At 35.2% G+C, this 26,718-nt stretch overlaps 15 protein-coding genes and 4 pseudogenes across 19 annotated transcripts, besides 1 other annotated feature; 7 read left to right on the top strand and 12 right to left on the bottom strand.

Annotated features, from left to right (window-relative positions):
- The first annotated feature begins 142 nt into the window (after positions 1-142).
- Positions 143-1,107, top strand: TVAGG3_0890780 (annotated as a pseudogene). The gene has a single exon. A coding segment is annotated over exon 1 (965 nt).
- Positions 1,108-2,280: 1,173 nt separating this feature from the next.
- Positions 2,281-20,869: a mobile genetic element.
- Positions 3,358-4,313, top strand: TVAGG3_0890770 (protein of unknown function, DUF4106 family; the record flags this gene model as incomplete). The annotated part of the gene is made up of 1 exon (XM_051250830.1): positions 3,358-4,313. A coding segment is annotated over one exon (956 nt), but the record flags the coding sequence as incomplete, so codon positions are not given.
- On the top strand, positions 6,273-6,665 carry TVAGG3_0890760 (uncharacterized protein; the record flags this gene model as incomplete). The annotated part of the gene is made up of 1 exon (XM_051250829.1): positions 6,273-6,665. The coding sequence occupies one exon, from the start codon at positions 6,273-6,275 to the stop codon at positions 6,663-6,665; it is 393 nt and encodes a 130-aa protein (XP_051086304.1).
- On the top strand, positions 7,345-7,927 carry TVAGG3_0890750 (annotated as a pseudogene). The gene has a single exon. A coding segment is annotated over exon 1 (583 nt).
- On the top strand, positions 7,963-8,382 carry TVAGG3_0890740 (protein of unknown function, DUF4108 family; the record flags this gene model as incomplete). The annotated part of the gene is made up of 1 exon (XM_001312522.2): positions 7,963-8,382. The coding sequence occupies one exon, from the start codon at positions 7,963-7,965 to the stop codon at positions 8,380-8,382; it is 420 nt and encodes a 139-aa protein (XP_001312523.2).
- Positions 8,399-8,848, bottom strand: TVAGG3_0890730 (uncharacterized protein; the record flags this gene model as incomplete). Its single annotated transcript, XM_001312523.2, has 1 exon — positions 8,399-8,848. The coding sequence occupies one exon, from the start codon at positions 8,846-8,848 to the stop codon at positions 8,399-8,401; it is 450 nt and encodes a 149-aa protein (XP_001312524.2).
- Positions 8,885-9,351, top strand: TVAGG3_0890720 (annotated as a pseudogene). The gene has a single exon. A coding segment is annotated over exon 1 (467 nt).
- Positions 9,772-10,578, bottom strand: TVAGG3_0890710 (KilA, N-terminal/APSES-type HTH, DNA-binding family; the record flags this gene model as incomplete). Its single annotated transcript, XM_051250828.1, has 1 exon — positions 9,772-10,578. The coding sequence occupies one exon, from the start codon at positions 10,576-10,578 to the stop codon at positions 9,772-9,774; it is 807 nt and encodes a 268-aa protein (XP_051086303.1).
- Positions 10,873-11,682, bottom strand: TVAGG3_0890700 (organellar and viral DNA polymerase type B; the record flags this gene model as incomplete). Its single annotated transcript, XM_001306001.1, has 1 exon — positions 10,873-11,682. A coding segment is annotated over one exon (810 nt), but the record flags the coding sequence as incomplete, so codon positions are not given.
- On the bottom strand, positions 12,305-12,565 carry TVAGG3_0890690 (annotated as a pseudogene). Its single transcript has one exon. A coding segment is annotated over exon 1 (261 nt).
- TVAGG3_0890680 (DNA/RNA polymerases family) lies at positions 14,325-14,915 on the bottom strand (the record flags this gene model as incomplete). Its single annotated transcript, XM_051250827.1, has 1 exon — positions 14,325-14,915. The coding sequence occupies one exon, from the start codon at positions 14,913-14,915 to the stop codon at positions 14,325-14,327; it is 591 nt and encodes a 196-aa protein (XP_051086302.1).
- TVAGG3_0890670 (uncharacterized protein) lies at positions 15,863-16,461 on the bottom strand (the record flags this gene model as incomplete). Its single annotated transcript, XM_051250826.1, has 1 exon — positions 15,863-16,461. A coding segment is annotated over one exon (599 nt), but the record flags the coding sequence as incomplete, so codon positions are not given.
- TVAGG3_0890660 (phage tail repeat-like family) lies at positions 16,508-17,092 on the bottom strand (the record flags this gene model as incomplete). The annotated part of the gene is made up of 1 exon (XM_051250825.1): positions 16,508-17,092. The coding sequence occupies one exon, from the start codon at positions 17,090-17,092 to the stop codon at positions 16,508-16,510; it is 585 nt and encodes a 194-aa protein (XP_051086300.1).
- Positions 17,112-17,276, bottom strand: TVAGG3_0890650 (uncharacterized protein; the record flags this gene model as incomplete). Its single annotated transcript, XM_001304108.2, has 1 exon — positions 17,112-17,276. The coding sequence occupies one exon, from the start codon at positions 17,274-17,276 to the stop codon at positions 17,112-17,114; it is 165 nt and encodes a 54-aa protein (XP_001304109.1).
- On the bottom strand, positions 17,416-17,697 carry TVAGG3_0890640 (uncharacterized protein; the record flags this gene model as incomplete). Its single annotated transcript, XM_051250824.1, has 1 exon — positions 17,416-17,697. The coding sequence occupies one exon, from the start codon at positions 17,695-17,697 to the stop codon at positions 17,416-17,418; it is 282 nt and encodes a 93-aa protein (XP_051086299.1).
- On the bottom strand, positions 19,655-20,869 carry TVAGG3_0890620 (phage tail repeat-like family; the record flags this gene model as incomplete). The annotated part of the gene is made up of 1 exon (XM_001306003.1): positions 19,655-20,869. One exon carries the CDS (start codon positions 20,867-20,869, stop codon positions 19,655-19,657), a length of 1,215 nt encoding a protein of 404 aa, XP_001306004.1.
- An 18-nt stretch (positions 20,870-20,887) lies between these two features.
- TVAGG3_0890600 (uncharacterized protein) lies at positions 20,888-21,736 on the top strand (the record flags this gene model as incomplete). Its single annotated transcript, XM_001306004.1, has 1 exon — positions 20,888-21,736. The coding sequence occupies one exon, from the start codon at positions 20,888-20,890 to the stop codon at positions 21,734-21,736; it is 849 nt and encodes a 282-aa protein (XP_001306005.1).
- Positions 21,737-21,740: 4 nt separating this feature from the next.
- Positions 21,741-21,983, bottom strand: TVAGG3_0890590 (serine threonine-protein phosphatase family; the record flags this gene model as incomplete). Its single annotated transcript, XM_051250823.1, has 1 exon — positions 21,741-21,983. One exon carries the CDS (start codon positions 21,981-21,983, stop codon positions 21,741-21,743), a length of 243 nt encoding a protein of 80 aa, XP_051086298.1.
- Positions 21,984-22,001: 18 nt separating this feature from the next.
- On the bottom strand, positions 22,002-22,364 carry TVAGG3_0890580 (uncharacterized protein; the record flags this gene model as incomplete). The annotated part of the gene is made up of 1 exon (XM_051250822.1): positions 22,002-22,364. The coding sequence occupies one exon, from the start codon at positions 22,362-22,364 to the stop codon at positions 22,002-22,004; it is 363 nt and encodes a 120-aa protein (XP_051086297.1).
- Positions 22,365-26,718: the final 4,354 nt, after the last annotated feature.

Raw genomic sequence — 26,718 nt, 5'->3', positions numbered from 1 at the left:
TTTAACTTCACTTAAAATGCCACGTAAGCTACGTAAGAATATACGTAAGAGGAAGGGAGCATTGAAACATCCAATAGTAAAACTGACACCACAACAACAGTTGCAACAACAAATGATGAATGACCCCACTATGTTGCAACAAATGTCAAGCAACCCTATGCTTTTAAACCGAGTTATTGGTGCACAGAGTGGAGGTTTAAGAGCGGCACTTTTAGCGAAAATGGCAGGCTATGGTGGAGCTGCAGACGGAACAGCTTATAACCCTCAAAGTCAAATGAATTTGAGTTCACTCAAAAATCAAATAACAGATGTCAAAAAGTCAAACATAGACATACAGAAACAAATAAGTGAAAACGAAAAGAAACTAGAATATGACAGACACACAAAGAAACTCAATGAGTTAAACGTAGAGAAAAAGAAGAAAGAAGAACAACTGAAAGAACTAAGTACAGAGGAATATGCGAAAAAAGTGTCAGAAAAAGCAGCAGAAGTAGCAAAAATGGAACAAGATGTTATAAATTTGAAAAACCATACTACTCAATATAAAGTACTGAAAGATGAAGAGATAAAACAAAAAGCCTGAAGACATATATGGATAGCGATGAGTATAAAAAAGAAGTTGAAGCAAATGTAAAGGCAGAAAAACTTTTACAGTTGCAAAACCAAACCGTACAGTATGAAAACTTAGCACAAGAAAGTAAAAATAACGACGCAGCCATGCAAAAGGCAATGAAAAGCGCAGAATATATAAAAGCTAATAATGACTGGTTAGATGCCCAAGCCAACGCTAAAGCAGCCCAACTTATAGGGTCAATAAGGACAAAAATACAAGCGGATGAAGACAGTTCAAATGAAGCTTTAATGAATGCTGACTTTAAGAATGCCTTCGAAGCTCTTCATAGTAAGGTGAAACTAGTGAACGACTTCTCATCTGGAAAGAAACTGAAGTCTGAAGGTTTCGACAAAGAGTTAAGAGAAGTAGCACAAAATATGACGAAAATAACAGATGCAGCAACGAGACAGGCAGTTCAAAGTGCCTATGACGCCGTTAGAGCAACTGTTGTGGAAAGTCAAGAAAAAGAGTTACAACAGACCAAAACAGACCTAGTAAATGCTTTCTTAAAAACGAAAAGTCAGGTAGGACATTATGCTGCAGATGGAACATATGTGCCAGCTGGTGGAACTTATATACCACCAAACCCTCCAAGAGAAGCACCTGCACCAGGACTACCTAAAACATTTACATCGTCACATGGACACAGACACAGGCATGCACCACAACAACAACCAACAGTTCAAAATCCAGCACCACAACAACAAAACCAACAGTTCAAAACAGCACACAACCAACAGTTCAAAACCTGCACAACAACACCTCACAACCAGCACAACAACCACAAACAGAGCAAGGACATAAAAGAAGTAGAGAAAAGGAAACCAAGAATTCTTAAAAATGCTTAAGGAAGATTATGGTTACCCAGATACTCTTGACTTTAGTGACAGATATAAAGAAGCTATTAGAAAGTTCAAGGAAGGAAATACTGACCCGAACCTATTTAGCTTTATGGTTCAGCACCAAATGGGATATAATCTCAAACCTGGAAAATACAAGCTCGCTAAGGGATATGATTTAATAGCATATCATCCAAATGACATGAATGAATTTACTCCGAGATATTTGTGTCAGAGCTAAATGATAATTCAACTCTCTTCATGAAACGCGTAAAAAATAGAGACGGAACGAAAGAAGAAAGGTTTATGAGTCCGGATGACTTAGATAGGGAACTTGTTAAAAACGGTCTCGGAATATATGAAATGCCAGCAGATGAGGTACAAGAAACTCCACAGGAAGAAGTTCAGATACAACCAGACATGGAAGAAATAGTTCAGCAACAACAGCTAGAAGAGCCTGAAGGAAACGAACAAGTCCCTCCTTTGGAAACTAACTTCACAGAACTAGATGAAGATTTGGAACAGCCGAAAAATCTTGACCCTCAACAAGAGTATGCGGAGAATATGGAATCTTTCCAAGAGTCTAAGAAAAATTCGGCTGACATAGTAGAAGAATATCGAAAAATGTTCGCCGACATACAAAAGACTCCAACATCAGATGAAAATATTCAGCATAGAATGGAAGTACTGAAAGAAAATGTACGCAAATACAATAATCCTTTTTACTTACGACCATATAACGTTCAATCTTTGGCTGAACTCGGTGAAAATAAAAGGTTAAATTTCAACAAAACATATAGAAATGAAACATTGTTTAAAGTTCATTCAGAACCTAACCAATATGGAAACAAACCTACTTTTGTTTCTGCAGACTATGGAACTACAATGAGATGGGGTCATAAAGCTAATCCGGATAGGTGGTTCATAAACTTACAACCTCAATTCCAAGAAGTTGTAGACGCAATGGAAGTGAATGGTGAACCAGATATAGCTGGTATTTTCAGCGCGGCTTTAATGCCATTGAAAGATATGAAACATGCAGATATTTTGGACCAGTATGAAATGAACATGGCTGATGGAAATATAACACCTGACGTTCTAGAACATTTATCTCAAAGAACTACACAGAACCATAGAGATGGTATATTTGGTGAAGAGTTTAGAAAGAAAGTTAGGGAGAGAGAAGGAAGAGAACCTATTGTACATGACCTTGCAAACGAAAGTTTGCAAAATGTCATAAAAACTTACTTTGCAGACAATGAACTGAGAAGGGATGAATATTTAAGAAAACTCAAATGGACAGTACCAAATGAAATGTTAGTATTGAAAAACATGTTCCTTGACAAAATAAAACCAACTACAGAAATAAATGACGCAAGACTGAAACATTGGGTAAAAGCTTTCCCATTCACAAAAGATATTATTGGTAACATGGAAAGAAAACCAGAATGGCTACAAAAACATATATTTGGAAACGAGCTTATTCCATATGGACAAGCTCTGTTTGAAGAGCTTGAACCGGAAACTCAGGAAAGAGTCATGCAAACAATACGCGAAGACTCAAATACAAACTATGACAAAATCTTTCTAGGATATAGGTTACCTGAGATGGGCGACCAGAGCCCAAAGGCAAAAAGGACATGGGAAATTTACAACATACTAGGTGAACATGAGGCAAAGATGCAACAACTTGAAGCAGAGGGCAAGTTACCAAAAGCGACACCAAAGAAGAAGAGAAGAGTAGAACAAAGTGAAAGTAGTGAAGAAGTAACTTCATCTAGTGAAAGTAGTGGCAATGAAGGAAAAAGAAGAGTTAAAAACTCAGTCAGGAAGAAAGTAAAGCTTGGTCCGAGTGGGTTCTATTATGACATAAATCCAACTATTCTATATTTTTACCCATATGAAATGTACGCCGCTCAGAATATAACGCCAACAGTTTTGGATGCCATGAACGGAAATGTTTCCGAATGGTATAACGAATGCGACAATGCCATTAGAAGGTCAGAAATAGTTCCTGGAACTTACGAATATACAACTGCTGTTTCTTATGGAAACGTAGGTGAGTTTGGAGAAGGTTCTTCAACAACAGTAGATATTGCTTGCGACAGGTTTCATATTATTTCTATTGACAACTCATTCTTATACGTGGAACAAGACATTGAAATAAAACCTTCTGCCAAGTTGTCTGACAAGAAAGGTTGCAATGGAATTTTCTATGTCGGATACCAATATGCTCCAGAAGTTTTCATGGGATATAAGATATATTCTAACTCTGACTTAGTTCAAACAGTAACATGGGCAAACTATGAATGGTTCGCTTTGAGAAACTCAGTACAACCACAAGCTAGAGAACAAACAGACCAGTATGCAACTATTGAGAAAATAAGAAGACTTGACCCTAACGTTCCAGGAGTTTATGTTAACCTTTCTGGTTCAGATGGAACTGCTGCCACTAAAGTAAAACTGAAACTTAGAGTTCCTTTGTCATCTTTCCTCATCTTCAGGTTTTTAAGATACTTGCCAAACTGGGCAGGAAAAATTTCTATCGAACTTACTCCAAGCAAAAATAACTTAGTCATTGCACCAACACAAGACCCATTCACTATTACAGACGTAAAGGGAACAAATCAAACGTCATTCGCCGAATTTTGCAAAGACAAAGTTGACTTAGACTTTGGTTTCTCAAACTTCAACAATGAAGTAAACTATTATTTCAATGCTGCTGGAACTGCTTGGGACCCAGTTAAGTTCACATGCGAAAAGTTTGAATGCAAGAGAATAGAAAGCAGACTTGCAGTCTATATGTTGGACCCAGATATTTCAAATGCTTTAGCTGCCAAATATATTGCAGTTCCACTTATGTTCCCTATACACCAAATATCTGTCAAAGACTTTGCAGGTGAAGTTGGAAACCAAAGTGCTGACCCAGGTGCAAGAACAGATATTGCTTTAACAACTGCAATGAAACATGCAGATACTATGTTTGTACTGTTCAGACGAACTATAAATGACTATTCTTGTTTCTACAACCCTGGTATTAAATATCATATAAACATAGATGGCAAATATTATCCAAGAGAAGAATATTCTACAGTTGAGGATATGAGGTCATACAACTTGACATTAGATGCTATGAACTTTAACAACAACTTCACAACAACCATTAACCCTGAAATGCAAAGTTCTATTATGCCATATGTGAAAGTATGGACTCATACAGGAGGTCAAAAAACTCAATATACAAATGGAGACCGTTCAAACTTTTGGCTTGGCATTCCATTTGCTGACTCAGAAGACTTTATGGGTGGTATTTCAACTGTTGGTACAGTTCAAATACAATATACTGGTGACAGAGACGGTCCAGATGAATTGAGAGCAAAGAAGTTTACAAAACCAATAGCACTTTTCACGGAAGATGCTCTTTTGAAGATTCGTTCGATGAAACCTGCTGGGGCTCCTCAGATTGGCATAACGACAGCTTCCATCGAGCAGATTTTGGCAGCAGGTCAGTAAGTTGTTCTTGAACTGACTTCTCTCCGTCAAATATTGACAGTACGCCAGTTTTGACATAATATTGTAAGATAAACTTCCTTTAGTAATATCTGTAAGTTGTTATATTTTTGTCTGCTTCAAGAACTTTCACCATTTCAGTTATACCAACTTTCTTTGCTTTATGAAAATATTTAGGTTCAGCAAAGACTGCTATTCTATAACATTTTCCATTGTTTGTGTAAAGAACTATTCTGTCAATGTATTTGTATTGTTTGTGAGTATAAACTTTGTTCTGCTTCAATTCAATAAGATATCCGAATACGTCCATCTTTTTATTCTAAGTAAAATGTCATTTCCGAAAAATAGAAGCGTAAGTGTTTCAAAAGGTTTAATGGCGGTGGCAGATGTGAAGTTAAATTCACCAACTCAACAAACAGTCAAAGTGTTATTGTCAATGTCAAAGACAGAGATGTTGAAGTGGGGAAACCATACGAAGACGAAGATGGTATAACAATTGTTCCTGTAAAAGAACCAACATATCCTGAAGTTAACAGAGACTTAAGTTCTGTTGCAGATATTCGAAATGACTACCAACAACTGAAAGACAAACTTCAAACTCAGGAGAAGATTTGTCAAGCTTTAAGTATAATGTTAAACTTGGTCGAACACAACCCTGTAAAAGTGAACTCATATGTCATTGCACCTCATGAAGTTTTGAAAGAACTATTGAAACTTTTGACAGAGGCAGACGATATAAACATCAAAGAAATAGAACCCGACATTAGTTGCTGTGGTGTTTCATATAATGCCATTGACAAGATATACGTTATGAAAGGAGGTGAAACGTTGAACTTAAAATATAGTTTCCCAGACGTTATAAAAATTGACGACCACAACATTTCATTAAAGTTTATTTGCTAAGTAAATGGCAGAAGACATAATGGTTTATACTATTACGACTAAAAACCATGAGTCATATAATTCTATAACAACAAACTTACAAAGTCCTCAAGGACGATATTGTAAACTAACCTTAAACACAATGACGACTAAAGCCTGTTTTGCTCTTTTGACACCAGAAGACTTTATTGTTGTGAATGGTAAAAAATACTCCTTTGAAGATACTTACTCAGATATACACCAACAGGTTTTGTTGACTTATTTAATACTTTAAGTACGGTGTAACATGTGCTGCAACTAGAGCAGGTTTCATTATGTTTGGATGTCCGACTGAGTTTACTATAAACGATATGAGCTATAATACAAAACTTATTTCTGGTTTTTACTACCAACAGTTTCCTATAACAGGAAAAGGTGTCATACAAGGAATGTCTATTCCATTGACATTAAGCACACCAATCTTATATATTGTTTCAAACTTAGGTTCAAAGTGTTATTCGAATGTCGACAGAAACTATTATGACCAAAAGATACTTATGCGTATAAACAATACTTTCTCTGCTGGTTTGCCTATTGTTCATTCGAATGCAGAATTTTCAACCTTAGTGAACTCAAACACTTTGGCAAGTATAACGTTGACATTAGTTGACGCAAACTTTGTTCCTGTAAAACTTTTATGTCCTATGTATTTGTCAATGACGGCAGAAAGTTTCGAATTGGAAGATGCAACTGGTGAAAGTATTGTATTACAAGAACAACTTCAACAACAAATAGCTCAAGAACAACAAATGCAACAAATGGAACAACAAAGTCAAGAATAAAAAAATAATATTTTTTTTATTTTTATAAAAATGTACAGAATAGATGTTTCAGATTTTTATGACTTCCAAGCATTCAGAAATATGTGTCCATTTAGAGACTATAACAAAGCAGTCGAGAATTTGAAACGTTTAGTCATTTATGTTGACTCTGCCCCAGAATGTTATGTCATGAAAGAATGGGATGTTGTCTTTAACAAACCAAGAGCAACAATAGTTTGAACAAGAATGTAGACAGAAACTTAAGAAAATAAAAGTTGTACAAGTTGGAATGAAGATGTTAGATGCTTGGGATATCTTATTGTCAAAGTTAGAAGATTTTTCAGTTCGAGGTATAAAGTTCTATACACCTTCTCCAAACTTCTATTCTATCTTCACTTGGATATAAATACGAACAAGTAGAATGGAAACAAGTATTATAGAAGCTTGGTTAGACCATGTCAAAGAAATTATATGCAATGGAAACGAAAGAGTCTATGAGTATATCTTATGTTGGTTTGCAAATATCTTACAACATCCAAGTGCTAAAAATGAAACTGCTCTCATTATAATTGGAAAACAAGGAACAGGTAAGAATACATTTCTTTACAGATATTTTGTGCAAACTGTTAGAGGTTATTCGAATCCGAATATGACAAACTTAGAAAACATCTGTGGCAAGTTTAACTCCTCAATAGAGAATATGAAACTTATAGTTTGCAATGAACTTCAAAGTATAGATACAACAAAAGTTTTGAACTCAGATGCTTTGAAGAGTCTTATAACAGACAAAGTTGGAGTTGTTGAAAGAAAGTATAAAGACCAAAGAGTTTGTGAAAATGTTGCAAACTTCATTATGGTTTCAAACAATGTGTTCCGATGAAGTTAGAAAGTTCTGACAGAAGATATGTAGTTGTCAGAACGTCAGATTCTCATATGCAAGATACAGAATATTTTGACGACTTAGCAGAAACTTTGACATCTGACTTTTACAACCACTTGTTCTCATATTTCATGACATTAGATATTTCTAAGTTCAATCCAAGACAAATTCCACATACCGAAGAGCGACAAACATTGTTAGAAGCAAACAAGAGTGTTTATGAACTGTTCATAGAAGAAAGCGACTTTGAGTGTTTAGATGAAAGGTCATTGTACGATTCGTATAAACAATATTGTCAAGAATATGGTTATATGGCAGCTTCTAAACGTACATTCTTGGCAAATGTCAAAAGTCTTTTAGATGTTCAGAATGGTGTATATACAAAGAAAATTTTTCTGAGTAAATTTAAAAAAAATATTTTTTTATCCGATAGAAAAGATGACGAAATTCATCTCAGTAAACAAGTACATGTCAGGACTTAAAGAAGAACTAGACCCATTCACATATTTGAATGTTTACTTCTACCATTTTGAAAAGTCTTCATTCAGCAAAGTTTGGAACATCGAACCAGTTAAGTTTGCTATTGTGACTAAAAATGGTGCGAAATTTGAAGACTTAGACATAGAAGGTTTGTTAACAGTCAAAGAAAATTTTGACAGAAAGTTCTCAAAACTCGAAGAAGGCAAAGCATACAAACTTGTTATACCTTATGAACCAAAGAAGACAGACGACTATGAATATTATGAGTCTAAAGTTGTAGAAGTTCAAGGTAAATTGGGTAAAAAGATTTTAGAGTCTAAGCCAGTGTTTACTCCTAAAGAGGAAGAGAACATTGACATTGACCCAGAAATGTTCTAAAAATAAAATTTTATTTTTACATGTCATATCTCCCCTTCTCTGGAACTGGTTCAGGTTCTTTCTTCTCTTCTACTTTTTTCTCTTTCTTTTCTTTCTTCTTCTTCTCTGGTGGAGATATGTCAAATTTCTCAGAACCATATCTATGTAAACGTTCTTTGTCCTTTAATAGCTCATCTATTCTGTTTTCTATTTCATCTTCAAGAACAGCGCATGTGTCTTCTTTGCATTCTAAGAACTTTTGTTGGACTTCATCTTTCCAATCGGCGTCATCTCTGTCAACAAGTCTGTCATTGACAAATTTTAAGACTGCTCTTTGTAATGTTTTATGGTTCTTGTCATATTCCCAGAAACAGAACTTTAGAACAAATTCACCTTTCTTGTTTACACTATGTAAGATTTTATGGTCGACAGATGTTTTGCTGTCGAAAAGCTTGTCTCGAATATAGATAGCGAAATCGCTAGACATTTTCTAAAAGATAAAAATTTTAATTTTTCTAAAAATATGTTAGAAAAAAAGTTTGCTGACATTGACAAGAAATTTGAGAATGTTTTAAATAAGAACAAGAGGAAGTTAGAAAATGCTCAGATAAAGCCTATACATGACAAGTTCTTATTTGCTCAGAATGGTATAACAGGTCTAATTGCACCACCTGGGTCTGGTAAGACTTTCACTTATCTTAAAATGGCTGCACAACAACAAGAACTAGATGAGAAGAACCCATTCTATGAGTTAGTAGTCATTTGTTCGACTTCTGGTCAATTTGACCAAACCGTCAATTCGTTCAAAGATATTAAAAGAAGTCTAAGTTAGTATGTATAAAGGATACTGAGTTGTTAGATTGGATAAAGAAGTACCAAAGAAGAGTTTTGAAGTATAATGCTATAAATGAGTATATAAATTCTAAGTTTAAAGACCCAAATGAGGAAATGCAGAGAATATTAGAGAAGAAACACTTCAGAAACAAATAGAAAGAGATAGAATACATTTCGAAGAAATTGCAATCTTACGATTGGAAGACTTACCCTCATAGATGTCTTCTTATCTTAGATGATTTCGCCTCTCATCCTTTGTTAAAGAACAGAGAACAAGATATGTGTCGAATTCTTAAGAAGCTCAGACACTTTAACATCTCAGTCGTAATATGTGTACAGACAGCAAAGAGTTTAAGTAAGGATGTTAAAAGAATACTTACTGACATAATACTTTTCCCCGGATTGTCCGAAGACGATTTCATGGAACTTATGAAAGAGTCCATGGCAGGTAAGTTTGACAGACATGAACTATGGGAGAAGTACAAAGTCATACAAGACCCTCATACTTCTTTCAGAATTCATATCTACGCAAACAAAGTTCAAATTGTAAAAAGTCAATAAAAATAAAGAGTGCATCTACCCTACTTGTTTGAAGTTGTCAAAATACTCTGTTATTTTTTCTTTCAGTAGCGGTAAGTCTTCTTTGAAGGTAAGTATTGTACAACCTTTCATATCATAGTGTGTTTGAGGTAACGTATCTTGAACTATTTGTTTCACATCTTCATTTGGGGTCATTGAAATCGGTAAGTTTTCGCGATAGAACCAATTTCTGTCAGATTTGTAAATCTTAGCAAGGTCGTAAAAGCTTTTGTTGTTTCTTCTGACTAAATGCAACATAACCATATCTTTATCTTCTTCATTTTCCAACTCTTCAGTATAAATCATATACTTATAGTTCTTTTCCTTTCCTTTTGGTACCGAACGTGGTATTCTTTTCTGAATGCTTTTGTCTTTTGCTTCAAGCTTGTTTTCCATCTCTTCACGTTCTGCTTTATATAGTTCATCTAACATCATGAAAATATAACAAGCATAACGAGGTGAAGCCCACATTGCTACAGCATTTACTAAAAGTCTATGAATATAATAACCTTTCAAACCAGGAGCCAAATTCTTGCGATTTTCGTACGGAATCTCTTCTCTCGGTTTTCCGATGGAAGCAATCATATGAGGAAATTCTTCTAAAAGTTCTTTTGTCTGTTGGTTTTCAAACCAATGATATGCTTGCTTTGTAGAACGAAGAGCATTCAAAATACTTTGCATTTGGTACATATCGTCTTTGACCGAACGAATGAGACGGAGTTGTTTGTTAAACTGTATGTACTCGTATTCTTCATTTATAGCTTCATGGACTATAACTGTTGTTGTGTTCTCTGTTGTTGACATATCTGTCTTTACATACAAAATAAAAAAATAAATAAAAATAAAACTAACTTTATTTTTTCTATCTTAAAGAAATTCATGATTTTTGTGCTGAATTCAATAAAAATATATTTTAGGTGAAGAGGTGAGATTTCACCTCTTTTTTCACCTAATTTTTCACCTCTTTTTTCACAAGCGTTTTACATGAATTGTACGATGTATATTTGAAATCCTAAACAATTTCGTAGCTTCTATTTCTTCGCTGAGGATATCGAATGTTTTAACAATGCCGAAGGTTTCTTTATACTTCTTCTTGACGTCAGATAGAAGGAAATCGTCAGCAGTTGGATAGTTTTTGTTCAGAAATTCTAACATGTCCATTTTATCTTCTACCGGCTTCTCTGCTTCTTTCTTTAAATCTGCATAGTCGTTTCTCATTCTTTCTATCTCTTTTACTGAATAGTTATATTTCCTAATTGCTGCTTTACATTTTGAACATTGCGGGTTCATTTTTGCGTTATATTCTGAAACCTTACCTGCTAAAACAACTAAGGCGTCAATGGTTTTCTTTAAATCTGAAGCAGTTGGTTTTATCTGTTCATTCCATACCTTACCTCTTCTATCTTTATCTCTTATCTGCCATACACATTTTGCAGCTAATGAAACAAAGTTGTCGTATGTCTTAAACTCCCCAGATTTATATATGTCAGAGATGTTCTTATATAACATGTCGCAATCTTTGTCCATAACTTTATGGTTGCAATGAAAACCAAGGAATTCATAATTTACCTTTCGTATGAACTTCTTTATTTCTACTGAGTCAGTTGCTTTGACTTCAATTTCGTCGAATTCAGGAATAGTTAGTTTTTGCTGCTGAATTTCAGGTAGTTTAGGCAAATGGTCGATGAGGTCCTGCATTTCATAAAGATACTGTTCATTTGTTTCATCCTGTGCGGTACAGTCTAAATTACTTGTTAAAAGTTCTTGCTTTATTCTTTGTATTTCTGTTTCGAAAGTATATGAAGAAGGAATGAAGCTTTTCATTCCTACTAACATAGATGTTGGATTCATGACTAACGAGTTTGGTGCTGTTGTTTGAATTGTTGTTGTGCCGATTGTTGAAATCATATCTTACATACAAAATAAAAAAATAAATAAAAATAAAACTAACTTTATTTTTTCTATCTTAAGGAAATTCATGAAAATTCAAGAGGGTAGAAATCGGGTTAGAAATCGGGTTAGATCTAACCATCTATCCTAAACATTATTTTTGCTGAATTCAGCAACAAAATGAACGAGGTCAGGATGTATGTAAATACATTTGAATTCATTCATAACGCCCTTAGTAAGCTCATAAAATGCTTGTTTTGAGGTCGAGCCACTTTTGGCTCCATCGTATTCTTTCAACCAAAACTCAAGAATTTCCTGCATGAATTTTGTATAAAACCAACCGCCGGAATTCCGGCAGTTGCTATATTCTTCACAAAATGCCTTATAATACTCTTCCCAGGACTTATTTTCCAACAACTTTCTAAAGTCTTTCCTAAACTGACTGACTGACTGACTGACGGCACAAGGTGGCTTAACGAAAACATTAATATATAAAATTCATGAAAATTCAAGAGGGTAGAAATCGGGTTAGAAATGAGGTTAGATCTAACCTCTTCACCTAAATTATATTTTTTGGTCCGGGAACAACTTTCTCTCAATTGGAACTGTAGCATACTCTTTGCGTAAGCGGTTCAGACCTTCTTCGAAGTCTTGGTCTCTCTTCGATTGAGATTGGAATTGGAATTGCTGGGGTGGAGCTTGCTGGAACAACCAAGGGTTGGGGAAGTAAGGCATAGGCTGAGGAGGGTAGTTCGGGAAGCCTTGTGGTGGGTAGTAACCTTGAGGTGGAAATTGGTAGTAATTCGGAGGTACTTGCTGGAACTGAGGTTGCTGAGGAGACTGTTGTGGTTCTTTAGGTTCCTCTGGTTTGGGAATGGACTCGGTTGGTGGGACGTCGGACCACAACGATAAAAATCTCTGCTACTAGCAGTACTTTTACTGACAGTAGCAGTACTTTTACTGACAGTAGCAGTACTTTTTCTGACAGTAGCAGTACTTTTTCTGACAGTAGCAGTACTTTTACTGACAGTAGCAGTACTTTATCGTCGAAAACCCTCTCAAATTTTCCTTTTTACTGTCAGAAAAAGTAGTTTTTCTGCTACTAGCAGTACTTTTACTGACAGTAGCAGTACTTTTACTGACAGTAGCAGTACTTTTACTGACAGTAGCAATGGTCGAGGTCGAACCTACCGACGAGGCAATTTACCTAATTGAAATTAACGAGCTTGTTAAAGACTTCCTCAGGCAGAATGTAAAAGACAAGCTTGTTAACGGTTGGATAACGGGAAGGGCTGCCTTGAATCTCGAGACTTCGACTGGAATTCCAATTCAAATACCAGACGGGACAGCCTACGACGACATAAAGGACGCCAAAAGAGAAGCTCTTCTCAAGTTCTTTGCAAAGCGCCCATGGATACAACTTCCAAACAGAGAGAGTCCAATTCCACGAATTATACAAATTCTCAAGGGTCTCCTTCACTTCTCTGGTCAACCATTCTACATAACCTCAGAAGGCGACATCCAACCAGTTCAGTAAACATCTCATTTTAACTCACTTTTTTTATGTTTTTTGTGAAAGTGTCAAAAATAAATTGTTTTCATGAGTTTTTCTACGATGTTAGAAAAATGTTATTTTCTAATATCTTCACATTCAATACTTTTTTCAGCACTTTTCCGTAGTTATATATGAAAGACAATTCGAGATAAAAGTCATAGTACAATGGAATATAATGTTGCACACCATTTGTTGTGAACCAAACTTGAAAGTCAGAGAAACTGTTACTAGGTGGTTCGTAGAATTTAGAAGCAAAGTCATAAAGGTTCTTACCAATACATAGAAAACTATTGTTGCTTGAACTGAAACTTGCATGACACATAACATTTTGAGGGTCAAACACGTTTCTATAAACCATCAAATCTGCTGGTGGAAGTATAAATTTAAATGGACCATCTGGTGGTAATGGTTCGTTCTGGTTTAGTAACCGAAGAAATTGTGCCCAAGAACGTTTGTCTACTTCCCAAAATAAAAACTCTGTATCTCTTGGAGGATTAATTTCAATCTTTTGAAATGAAACGGTGGAGTTCATCTTGTCATATTCTAGTTTCAGATAGTATGTTCCATTTAGTAAAGAGTCGTATTTTTCTTGAAATTCCCAATAATATTTGTTCATTTGAGTTTGAAAGTCATCTAGAGTTTTCTCAAGACTTTCGTCTGAACGAACTGTAAAGATTCTCATTTTGTCAAATTTGTCTATTAGACCATCAGGACCTTTATACTGCCCATGAAAATATACTGCGAACATAAATGCGTTAGTTCTATTTGAAAACAAAACTCTTCTAAATCCTATTGCCTTTGCATCTGAAGGACTTTGAAGCCAACGAATTGGATAGTCAAACCTGTATGCTCGGGATGAAATTTCTTCATCTGAAATAGTCCTACCAGCATTTGTAAAGATATAGTCTAACGGTTTTGTATCTGCTACTTTTGTTCTTTGTTTTTCAACCTGAAGCATTTAATATATGTAAAAATATATTGTTTTAAAATGGTATGCCATTTCATATTTCTCATCTAACAAACAAGTTTCCCAACGGTCTTCTCCAACAAACTCAGCGTACATTTCAAATAAAATTAAAAAATGTCACTTTTTTAAAAAACGTTTTTACTTCATGCAATGTTTAACTATTTCACCATCTTCTTTAACACCCCAGTACTTACGCTTGGAGAGGACATGAACTTCGGAAAATACCTTATCTAGCTTAAAACAGCCCATCTTTTCACCGACCATTCCCATTTCAATGAGTTTGTTGTATCCTTCTTCGTTCGTCATGAGTGCGTCAATGTTCTCATAGTAAACCTTCACTTTGGATTTGACTTCGGAGAAGAATTTGTTGTACTCGTCAAGGACTGCCTTTGCGAACTGAGGGTAAGACCAATGTTCGACAATAGGTTTTAATGTGGTTACTAAGCCACTTTGACCTTGAGTGAATTCGTACTTCAAAACAAAAGGAGAAAACCTTTCAACAAAGTTGTCGACCTTCTCATAATGTTTACTCTTCATCTCTTGAGGTTTCTTAATGGAATATCCCCATGTCGAATTCATAAGCAATTTGAGTGTCATTGCAAGTTTGGGGTTTGAAGCTTTCCTAATATCATACAGTTGTTGTATGACTTTTCCAACTGTATAGTTCCTTCCCAGGAACTCACCATCTTCGTTTGGAATTCCAGTCGGAATATATTGGACAAACCTCATGTATGCAGCGTTAAGGTCGAAATAGTATATTTTTTCATCTGAGTCGAACTTGTCGCAACCAATTGGTCCAGTTTGTGGAAATTCAAGTGAGTCTCTTATCTTCTGAGAAACTTCTCCTGTTATCTCATAAACATCGTCGAAGCAACCTGTTTCATATAAAACCTTCTGACCTAACTCAGATGCTCTCCAATACAATTTGACGTCAATTGGATGTCTCAATGGAAGTTTGTTTATAGCATCTTGAAGTTCTTGCAACCTCATTGGAAGTTCTTCTGGTTCAGGTTGGTATCCGAACATACCAACCCTTGTGGAACTGTGTACTTCTTTGTACTAGAACTTTGTCTGGAACAACTTTTGGTCTTGCTAACAATGAAAAGTTTGTTTCGTCTTTTGGTACAAAAGTTTCTGTCAGCTTGTCATCTGGAATTGGTTCCAACAAACCTTTCTCGAAAAGAATGTTAACAGCTCTGACAATGTTGCACTTACTTTTACCAAAGAATGGGTTTGTAAGACTTTCGTTCAACATGAAGTGGTTGTGGACAATTACAATCTTCAACCATGGTAAGTCTTTGTCAACAACATAGTCGTCATGTGAAGAACCTTTAGCTGTAGGTATGTTGACTCGGATATTGACATTTGCCAACGGTGCAATTTTTGCCAATTGACCTCTGAGAATGTACCTTGTCTTCACACATGACTCAAGATACTTCATCTTCTCTTCTGAAACAAGACCAGAGTTCCTGAGACATGTAAGAATGCAAGGTTCATTGACAATTGTTTCAATTGAATTGTAAATTCCATACCTTGTCAAGTCAATGTCAGACTTATTTATGAACGGGAAGTATCCAGCATGTTGTCTGACTGCTTGAGGGTTAGGTTGGTACCATTCGAACATGACACTTGCAATTCCTTCAATTGCATTCAAAATGTCTGAGTCGGAGTCAACCATTTGTTCTCTCTTTGTAGTCTTGAAAGCGTCAAGAAGTTTTGCGGCTGTTTGTTCATTGCCATGTGCATAGTAAATGTGACCATCCAAATCTGTTATGGTCAATCTGAGATTGTGTCCTTTCTTATTTCCGTCTTGTATGGCAGCAAGTACTCCCATGAAGCCTTCTTTGTTCTTTCCTTCGTCAAAGTTTACTGTAAAGGTTCGACCAGATGTAATTTGACTTCTAACTTCACGATACTTTTCATATGCATATCTTGTTCTTTCCATGGGAGCATGTGCGTCTTCACCTTTTCCTTTTTTCCTTCTCAAAGGATGCAATTGTTCGTCATGTTTCCAGTAGAATCTGGCAAAGCCGTCGTGTCCTTCAACTTGAGGTTCACTAACATCGAAAGGCATGTCCATAAGACGTTCTTCTTCTAACCTCTCTAGTCTGTTTGGATAATTGGCACGTGCTGTTTCCAAATCCATTTCGTAGCGAAGACCAGACAATTTGTCATAGACTTTTATGGGTCTTCCCTTCCTATATTTAAAATTCTTCGAAACTCTCCAACCATATCTTTGTAACTCTGCTTTTATTCTAGCAGACTTTCTGTCCATTCTATATGGGGGCATTTTTATAAAAATAAAAAAATATTTTTTTTCTTTACTTTACATAACCGCCTGCTGCCATAAGTCTTTGACGCCAACCCATACCAGCTAATGAAGGTTGACTTGGTTTAGTTTGGAAACTAAACTTTGGTTTTGGTTTATCTTCAGTTTTTGGTTTTTCTTCTTCTATCGGTTTTTCGTCACTTTTTGGTTCCTCTGACTTTACTTCACTTGCAGGAACAGTTGTGTCGTCAACATCTTCATAAATATCATATGCCATTTGTTTTTGTTTTCCTTTCAACTTTTTGTGTTTGTTGTAAAGTTTAGAATATTTCGACTCTAAGTCAATGAGATGTTCTATAATGAACTGTTGGTCAGTGAAGTAAACTCTTCCATCTGTTGTCTCGAAAGCTCCTTCAGACTTCAATATTTTATTTGTGAGAGTCTGTTTCTTTTTTGAGATACTAGCCGTTCCATTTCTATGAAAAGTGACTTTATAGTTATGGTTTGTATTTCCAGACCTGGCACTTTCTATTATTGAATTTTTCTCTTCATCTGTAAGTTCTTTGACAGGTTTTGACAATGGTTCTGAACTTTTTGTTTGTGGTGTCAAATCTACCGTTTCAACTTCTTCGGTCATTTCATCTCAGTAAAAAATTTTAATTTGGTTTGTTTTCAACTGGTTGTTGTTGTGGAGGTGGGATGGTTCCTTTAATAATATCATTCAGTTTCACATGCTGAGCCTGACTATATGGTATCGGTTTAAATGCTGGAAGCCGACAAATCCATCTTGAACTCATTTGTCTCAATGCTGCATTGTTCATTTCATCTCAATAAAAAACTTTACATTCCCCACGTTTGAGGTGGTTGCGGTTGGTTATTGTTTACCCACTGTTGTGCATGGTTATATCCTCTGTTAAAGAATCTTTCACCTTGGTCCATATAGTGTCCTGCTTGGTTATATTAGTCGTTTGCTTTGTTATAATAGTTTCCTGCTTGTCTTCCTACATTGTCCATCCATCCTTGAACTTTTCCTCTTGTTTCAGGATTTGGAATAAGATTTGTTGCATCTCGTGCTACATCCCAACCTTTCTGTACAGTTTGTATAATAGGTTGTGCTTTCTCTTTCAGTATACCTAATGTACTCAAAATCTTCCTTCCAATTCCAAATGCACCTCTGGCTATTGTTCCCACTGCGGGCAAAAATCTGGATGCAACTCCTGCTAATGCGCCAAATAAACCCATTTCTTATATGGTAAAAAATGACGAATCCGAACAAGGACCCCTATGTTTCTAAAGCGACAAAGAAAGCACTCATGATAAAAATCTTTAGTTCAACACCAAATGCTTGGTTTATGGATATCTTGGAAAACATTCCGAGAGTTAGAACAGATGGACCACCATACTGGTTAATATTTGTTGGTCAAAACACAAGATACTGTGAAGCCATACCATTACAGTCCAAAGCTATTTTAGATATCTTAGCAGCTTTGACAATATTCGTTGACAAATACCATCCAACAAAACTGACATCTGACTGTGAAAGTTCTTTCAAATCAGATGATGTAAAAAACTATCTGCGTTCAAAAAATGTAAACCAATATTTCATTGTCGACCAAAACCATTCTGCTCTTGGTGTCATTGACGGTTGTATAAAAATGTTAAGAGACTTAAACCAACCACAAGGTGGTGAAGCAAATGAAATGTCATATGACGACAAATATAGACACTTCTCCATGGCAAAGATGAGACAAGTTTTAAATATTTACAATAACCGTAAACAAAAAGGTTTGGGAAACCACTCCCCCGAAGAAATGAAAAACAACCCTGACTTAGAGAAAGACTATATATTTAATAATTTAGTCAAAAGAGACAAACAAGAAAGAATGCCGGGCTTCAAACTTCAGAAAGGTGACAAAGTAAAAATAGAAATACCTAAACGCGACCCATATGAAAATACTATTGACTATGACAACAATGGGAACCCGACAGGTACTCACATTCGTGTTCGTAAAAATAGAAGAAAGTATACAAGAGAATATTATGAAGTTTTAGGCAAACATGGCAAAATGTACACACTGCAAGCAGAAGATAAAACTACTATTGTCAGACCTCGTTTCAAACTTGTCAAAGTTCAAGGTGGTATACTTTCAAAGACAGTTCCTAACAAATATAAGACAACTCCTGACGAATATGCTAAAGAAGTTGAAAATGACGACTAAGCAATTCTATACCATGCGTAAACTGTCATGTAAGGTGGCATGTATTCTTTACTTTGTCCCGTTGTTTGCGTATATCCTGAAACGAAATGTGTATGGTTTCCTTCTCCCTGAGTGTCACTCCAGTAACAATTTATAGCAAACTTAACGTCGTCTTTAACATCATATCCTTTACCTTTTGTCATTCCTGACCAATCCCAATATCTATGCTTATGCCAACCTGCTTGAGATGTACTTAAATCTATGTAATGACTGTGTGCAGGTAAATTTTCACCTGAAATCGTTTTACTTCCACCTGTTTCCTTTGAAGAGTTTGCACAATACAAAAACCTGTCGACTATTTGTTCCCATGCACCAACACCAAACATTACTTGAGGACCTCTTGCATCCATAGATGTATAAATAGAACCTACTGGGTTCATTAAATCAAACATATGAGATATTATAGGATTGTCTCTTTTGAACTTAAAATATAGTGCAGCTATTTCAGGTTTCTTCTGGTTTGTGTCAGAATATTTTTTATAATATAATCTTATGTTTTCAGGGTAGGTAAAATCTTGACTATAATATTTATTTCTGTCATCTGTATAATAATATACTATTCTCGTTTTTTCTATTGCATTATATCTTTTATATCTATAATAATCTAAATATAATGTTAGCTTTTGTTCATCTACATGTGGTGTTCTGTCGTCATCTCCATAGTCATAATAATGTGGTGCTGGAGCTGGGTCAGGCAATGTCATATCTGCCATTTCATAAACTCTTAAATATTTCTTTTGTTCGTCTCCATATAAGTTTAAGTAGCAGTTGTTGTCTAATGGAACTTTAACTTGTGTACCATCATTCTTTTTATAGCTTACATACATTTCATTGTTATTTTTCGGAATGAGTTTACACCGTGTACCATTTTTAAGGACTGTACCAACTGCCATCTAAAATATTTATTTTCTTCATTGACAGAAAAGTCACCAACAATAGTTTCAATATTTTTTTGTTCCTATCAAACTTTGGTATATTTCATTGACATATGTTTTATCTGCTTTCTTTTCAAGGCTAACGTTTAAGTTTGTAATATTTGCAATGGTATGTGTATGTCCAACGTCACTTTTCCTGTTTAAGGTTTCTTGTAAGTTTGTAATATTTGCAATGGTATGTGTATGTCCAACGTCACTTTTCCTGTTTAAGGTTTCTTGTAAGTTTGTAATATTTGCAATGGTATGTGTATGTCCAACGTCACTTTTCCTGTTTAAGGTTTCTTGTAAGTTTGTAATATTTGCAATGGTATGTGTATGTCCAACGTCACTTTTCCTGTTTAAGGTTTCTTGTAAGTTTGTAATATTTGCAATGGTATGTGTATGTCCAACGTCACTTTTCCTGTTTAAGGTTTCTTGTAAGTTTGTAATATTTGCAATGGTATGTGTATGTCCAACGTCACTTTTCCTGTTTAAAGTTAGTTGTAAGTTTGTAATATTTGCAATGGTATGTGTATGTCCAACGTCACTTTTCCTGTTTAAGGTTTCTTGTAAGTTTGTAATATTTGCAATGGTATGTGTATGTCCAACGTCACTTTTCCTGTTTAAGGTTTCTTGTAAGTTTGTAATATTTGCAATGGTATGTGTATGTCCAACGTCACTTTTCCTGTTTAAGGTTTCTTGTAAGTTTGTAATATTTGCAATGGTATGTGTATGAGTCTTATCTGCTTTTGTCTCTAATGTTTCCTTAAGACTTGGTATTTGGTTAATATAATGTATATGAGTCTTTTTAGAATATTCGTTTTCAGCTCTTGTCACTTCACTTGACATTTTATTGTCAACATATGTTTTGTCTGCTAGTTCAGGATGAGTATGTTCTTTTGTTGCATAAGCATTGTTAGCTCTTTCTTCTTCTTTTGCTATTGCATCGTCTACATATTCTTTGTCAGCTTTGCTGTCAACATCTGCTTTCAAAAGAAGTTCATTTATAGGTTTCTCGTTTAAAGTTCCTTTTGTTGGATTTATACAGACAGTATGGTTCTTATTGTCTTGAAACAGAAACTCATCTGTCATTGGGTTTATTGTCAGTTTTAAGTCACCCCCTTTCAATGACTCAGATATCTTAGAATAGTTTGAAAAGTTTGTTGTGTTCTTATTTAGAGCTTGCATAATGAGTTGTCGGTTGTGTTGTATTTCTCTCATAGACGCTGTTTCATTTGACATTTTTATTATAGATAAAATATGCTTCCAATAGAAAAAGAAAATTCTAGAGTTGCTACAACTAAACCATTAGATGAACTTTTTACTAATGTCGGTCAAAAGTTTGAGACAGATACCGTAAAGCATGAAGGCTATCGTTTTGACTACCCATTAAGATGGTTAAGAGACCCATCCGTCACAAAAGCTATTGGCTTTCGTAGAATGAAGTTCATTTCAGAAGCCATACATTGTTTCCCATTTACGGTCGGTTTTGAAGTTCGATACTATAACAAAGAAAAACGTATGTATGAGAAATTTGAACAGGGAAAACTTTTACAAGTTAGTTTGCTTATAAACTTAGAAACAACTCTTCAAGCTTTTCAAGAAAAAATAAACGATATCTATATTGAATATGCAAACCAGTTTAACATTGACGAAGGAGAATACCATCTCGATATTATTTATGACAGGAAAAATGCAACTGTTAAAATCAATAAAATAGAAGACCTTGGAGAAAACGTTTATATTTCTACAAAATATAACAACTTGGCATGGTATAGATTTATGAGGATGTTAAATCAGCCTGCAGCATATCCAGTACACCCGGACTATTATGAAGTCGAAAACCCTAATGGAACATATGAAAATATTTTCGACCAAGATGCTATTATTGTTCATGCTTCATTTTCTGGCGCCCAAAACTCTTTCTTATGCTTGGCAAATGACTTTTACGAAAAACCTACAAAGTTATACGAACCACCAAGTGGAAGTATTTCAGACTTTCAAGTATGGTTTACTACAGATGGAAGAAAAAGAATAATTCCATTATACCATGCGTTTTACTTAGAACTTAGTTTCATATACAACTACTATCGAACGGTAAAAATATAATTTTTTAATACGGTTGAGGTGTTGGATTTGGTTGCCAACTAGACTGTGGTGCAGGTTCAGGCTGTTGTATTACAGGAGCTTGTTCTTCTGGTTCAGGGTCTTTAGGTATAATACCAACAAACTGACCTACTCTTTTACCAATATTTTTGACACCGTTCCATACTCCTCTTCCGACAGATTTTATTCCATTCCATATACCTCTTCCAACATTTCGAAAGAAGTTTCCAATACTACTGAAGAAACCCATTTTACTATATGTAAAAATCTAATGTCCGCCTAGTCTCTTACGTTTCCTGTTGAGTTCCATAGCATTCTTTAACTGGAGCTCATACATTCTGTTTCTCCTCTGGTAGAAAACATATTCTGAGTCAACTCCTGTGTTCGCGTCATCTGCATAAAGTTGTTTATATCCCACTTCAGGGTTTGTATAAAACTCTTTCCATCTCATATTTGCATACCATGGTGGCAAACCTAACGCAGCGTCATTTGACATGGCAGTTTGCACTTGTACATCTGTTGGCACTTGACCATAGTTTGCCATTGCAGTTTGTATTCTAACTTCATTTGGAATATTCTCTGGGTTTGGTTGTCCAGGTTGCTGTGCATTCGCTAAGTTCTGTGCGTCCATTTAATATTAGATAAAAATATCTCTTACGAGTACATATGCTGAACATTTGCAGGCATTGGTTCATCTTCATATTCTCTGTACTTTTCTGCCACGTCAAATAAATAAATGACACAATGGAAAAAACCTAAAACAAGTAGTCCTATTTCAAACCACATTTACTTACTAATAAAATTTCTTTATTGTGACACTTTCTCCAGTTTATAGGACCTCTCTCATATTCTATCTTGTCATATATAAACTCATAGTCATGTATGTCCTCTAACCATCTCATAACGGTTTCCAAACCACTTTTATCGGATGTAAAGGAAAAGCATGGATGGTTATGTAAAACGTCTAAAGTTTCTAAAGAGTCTCTCAAAGTCCAGTCTACTTGGTATTGAAAATCCCATGTGTTATAGAACGGCGGGTCCATTATAAAGAAAACATTTTCCTTGTCTTTATATTTTTCATACAACTCTGTCCAATGACATCTCACAAACTCTATACCCTCAATATATTTTTCTATGTCCTCTTTGAAAACATTTGTATAGTTAAGATATAAAACTTTTGACATAAGTGTTTCAATGTCATGAACTCTTATAGAACCACTATATAATAGTCTAGCAGATATACTATCCTAGTCTATATATTCTGCTTTTTTCAAAACCTCTCTCACAATATTTTTCTTATCTAATGGTATACGTTCCATCTTACCTATATGTATCTTTTCTTTTAACTCTTTCAATATATTGTTTGTGTCTGGAATATGTTTGAGACGGTCCATATAGTTGTCGAAGTCATTGCATATAATCTTTGAGTCTGGGAATATTGTATGACATAAATGGGATATATAGAAACTTCCACCGAACAAATTTACAAATGTTAGACCATTCGGTAGTTTCTTAAGTTCTCTCAATATAATATCTTTACATCTACTCTTATTTCCAAAGAACGGTAACGGTGGTTTTGTAAAATTCATTTATATATAATAATAAAAATGTTTTTACCCGAAAAGTGACAGAAAAGTGACAAAACATGAAAACATATATAATTTGTGAAAAGCGACATAAAAAGTGACATTTAAAAAAGTGACAGTATTAATATGATGTAAATAACAACGGTTTTGGTTTTGTCACCGGCTGGTCGGCTGGGGTTCGGTCCTCCTCTTGGGTCTTGGGTAAAATTTCTTAGGGGCTAGAGGGCGCAACGCGCCTGGAAGCCCTCCGAATAAAAACTTCATTTATACTAAACATCTTCGGGGCTAGAGGGCGCAACGCGCCTGGAAGCCCTCCGAATATAAACTTCATTTATACTAAACATCTTCAGGGCTAGAGGGCGCAACGCGCCTGGAAGCCCCACTACCTTTTTTTTATATTTATATTTTTTATGACTTAATTTTGATAGTTTTCGTTCAAAAATTTTAATCATATTTTAAGTAAACATATATTAGTATTCTTCATTATTTGGTTGGCGCTTTGCGCCAACCAAATAGTAAATAATTCAATTTTTCAAAAAAATTATTTAATTTGGCCGAAGGTGGCGTGCTTGCCCGAAGGGCAAGCGAAGCCACCTGAGGCCCCAAATTATATTTGATCAAATATATATCTTCATATTGCAGATCAATTAATCACATGATATGCTTGTCGAATAATTAGTATTAATTTTTATGTGGATTTTAAGCAAAACATCATATATATGAGAAGAGTGTATCTAGTTTGGCTGATTTTAAATTTTACAAAAAAAATTGAGAGTATGTACGTTTATGGAATCAAAAGTGTCAAATCGCTCAGCGAAAGCTGAGCTAGCTACCTTCTCGAAAGAGCAAGTATGAGGTAAATAAGTGTGAAATAGAAGTTGACATATTCATGCTTATTCAAAAATTTAAAACAATTCGAAATTTAATGAAATTCAATAGACATCATTTACATCCCTGACTGATCCACAAAATGTCAGGGATGTAAGTTTACTCGAATAGGGCAATATTCCTTATGAAGCCCCTCATTGAATGAGGGGCTTCATAAGGAATATTGCCTTAAAGTGCTTTTACTACCCTTCCCTAGTTCTTGAAAGTGTAGGATTCTGTAAATTTACTCGAATAGAGCAAAGTTCTTCCGAGGTCTCTCATCAAATGAGAGACTTCGGAAGAACTTTGCTCTAAGGTAATGTAATTGTAGTCTCTGGCTATTTACAGGTCAGGGAATGTAAATTTACTCGAATAGAGCAAAGTTCTTCCGAGGTCTCTCATCAAATGAGAGACTTCGGAAGAACTTTGCTCTAAGGTAATGTAATTGTAGTCTCTGGCTATTTACAGGTCAGGGAATGTAAATTTACTCGAATAGAGCAAAGTTCTTCCGAGGTCTCTCATCAAATGAGAGACTTCGGAAGAACTTTGCTCTAAGGTAATGTAATTGTAGTCTCTGGCTATTTACAGGTCAGGGAATGTAAATTTACTCGAATAGAGCAAAGTTCTTCCGAGGTCTCTCATCAAATGAGAGACCTCGGAAGAACTTTGCTCTAAGGTAATGTGGTTGTGATGCTTTGATCACAAAGAGCGAGAGATTTTGTCTGAAATTCGTTTATGCCGAAGTTACCAGGATTTCTTTCAAATGAGGAAGTAAATCCAGGAAACTTCGGCATAATATAATGCTGTTGTGGTTCTCTAGCTCTTTGCCTGGCAGAGAACGATGAATGAGTTTATATTGTGAGCATGCTCGATGCGCACACTCACTGAAAATATACGTTATTTTTTATTTTTTTATGAAAAAATAGTTTTGCATTTTTATAATACTATATGCTTTACTATTTCATAAATCGCCTATTTTTCTATCCAAAACCTAATTTTTCCGTGTGATTCGGAATCTTTGCATTCCAAAAATTCGTTTTCTGCTTTCAGAACGCGAAAATACCAACTACATGATGAGATAAAGAGATTTCTTATGTTTCTATTTTTTTATTTTTTCAATTTTCGCTAAAACTTAAATATGAGCGCACAAATACATAGTACTCATAAAATGATTGCAATCTATCATATTTAATTTTCCGAAAATTCTCCAAATTTTTTTTGAATTTAGAATTTCGAAAATAAAAATCAAAAATTTTCATGTGAAAAAAAGAAAAGTGATTTTTTTTTGGAAATTTTTGAGTGAGAGAATCTCCTTTATCTCATCATGTAGTTGGTATTTTCGCGTTCTGAAAGCAGAAAACGAATTTTTGGAATGCAAAGATTCCGAATCACACGGAAAAATTAGGTTTTGGATAGAAAAATAGGCGATTTATGAAATAGTAAAGCATATAGTATTATAAAAATGCAAAACTATTTTTTCATAAAAAAATAAAAAATAACGTATATTTTCAGTGAGTGTGCGCATCGAGCATGCTCACAATATAAACTCATTCATCGTTCTCTGCCAGGCAAAGAGCTAGAGAACCACAACAGCATTATATTATGCCGAAGTTTCCTGGATTTACTTCCTCATTTGAAAGAAATCCTGGTAACTTCGGCATAAACGAATTTCAGACAAAATCTCTCGCTCTTTGTGATCAAAGCATCACAACCACATTACCTTAGAGCAAAGTTCTTCCGAGGTCTCTCATTTGATGAGAGACCTCGGAAGAACTTTGCTCTATTCGAGTAAATTTACATTCCCTGACCTGTAAATAGCCAGAGACTACAATTACATTACCTTAGAGCAAAGTTCTTCCGAAGTCTCTCATTTGATGAGAGACCTCGGAAGAACTTTGCTCTATTCGAGTAAATTTACATTCCCTGACCTGTAAATAGCCAGAGACTACAATTACATTACCTTAGAGCAAAGTTCTTCCGAAGTCTCTCATTTGATGAGAGACCTCGGAAGAACTTTGCTCTATTCGAGTAAATTTACATTCCCTGACCTGTAAATAGCCAGAGACTACAATTACATTACCTTAGAGCAAAGTTCTTCCGAAGTCTCTCATTTGATGAGAGACCTCGGAAGAACTTTGCTCTATTCGAGTAAATTTACATTCCCTGACCTGTAAATAGCCAGAGACTACAATTACATTACCTTAGAGCAAAGTTCTTCCGAAGTCTCTCATTTGATGAGAGACCTCGGAAGAACTTTGCTCTATTCGAGTAAATTTACATTCCCTGACCTGTAAATAGCCAGAGACTACAATTACATTACCTTAGAGCAAAGTTCTTCCGAAGTCTCTCATTTGATGAGAGACCTCGGAAGAACTTTGCTCTATTCGAGTAAATTTACATTCCCTGACCTGTAAATAGCCAGAGACTACAATTACATTACCTTAGAGCAAAGTTCTTCCGAAGTCTCTCATTTGATGAGAGACCTCGGAAGAACTTTGCTCTATTCGAGTAAATTTACATTCCCTGACCTGT

This window comes from Trichomonas vaginalis, chromosome VI (assembly GCF_026262505.1).
Source record: "Trichomonas vaginalis G3 chromosome VI, whole genome shotgun sequence".
NCBI lineage: Eukaryota > Parabasalia > Trichomonadida > Trichomonadidae > Trichomonas > Trichomonas vaginalis.
This window is presented reverse-complemented; position numbering and strand designations above follow the sequence as displayed.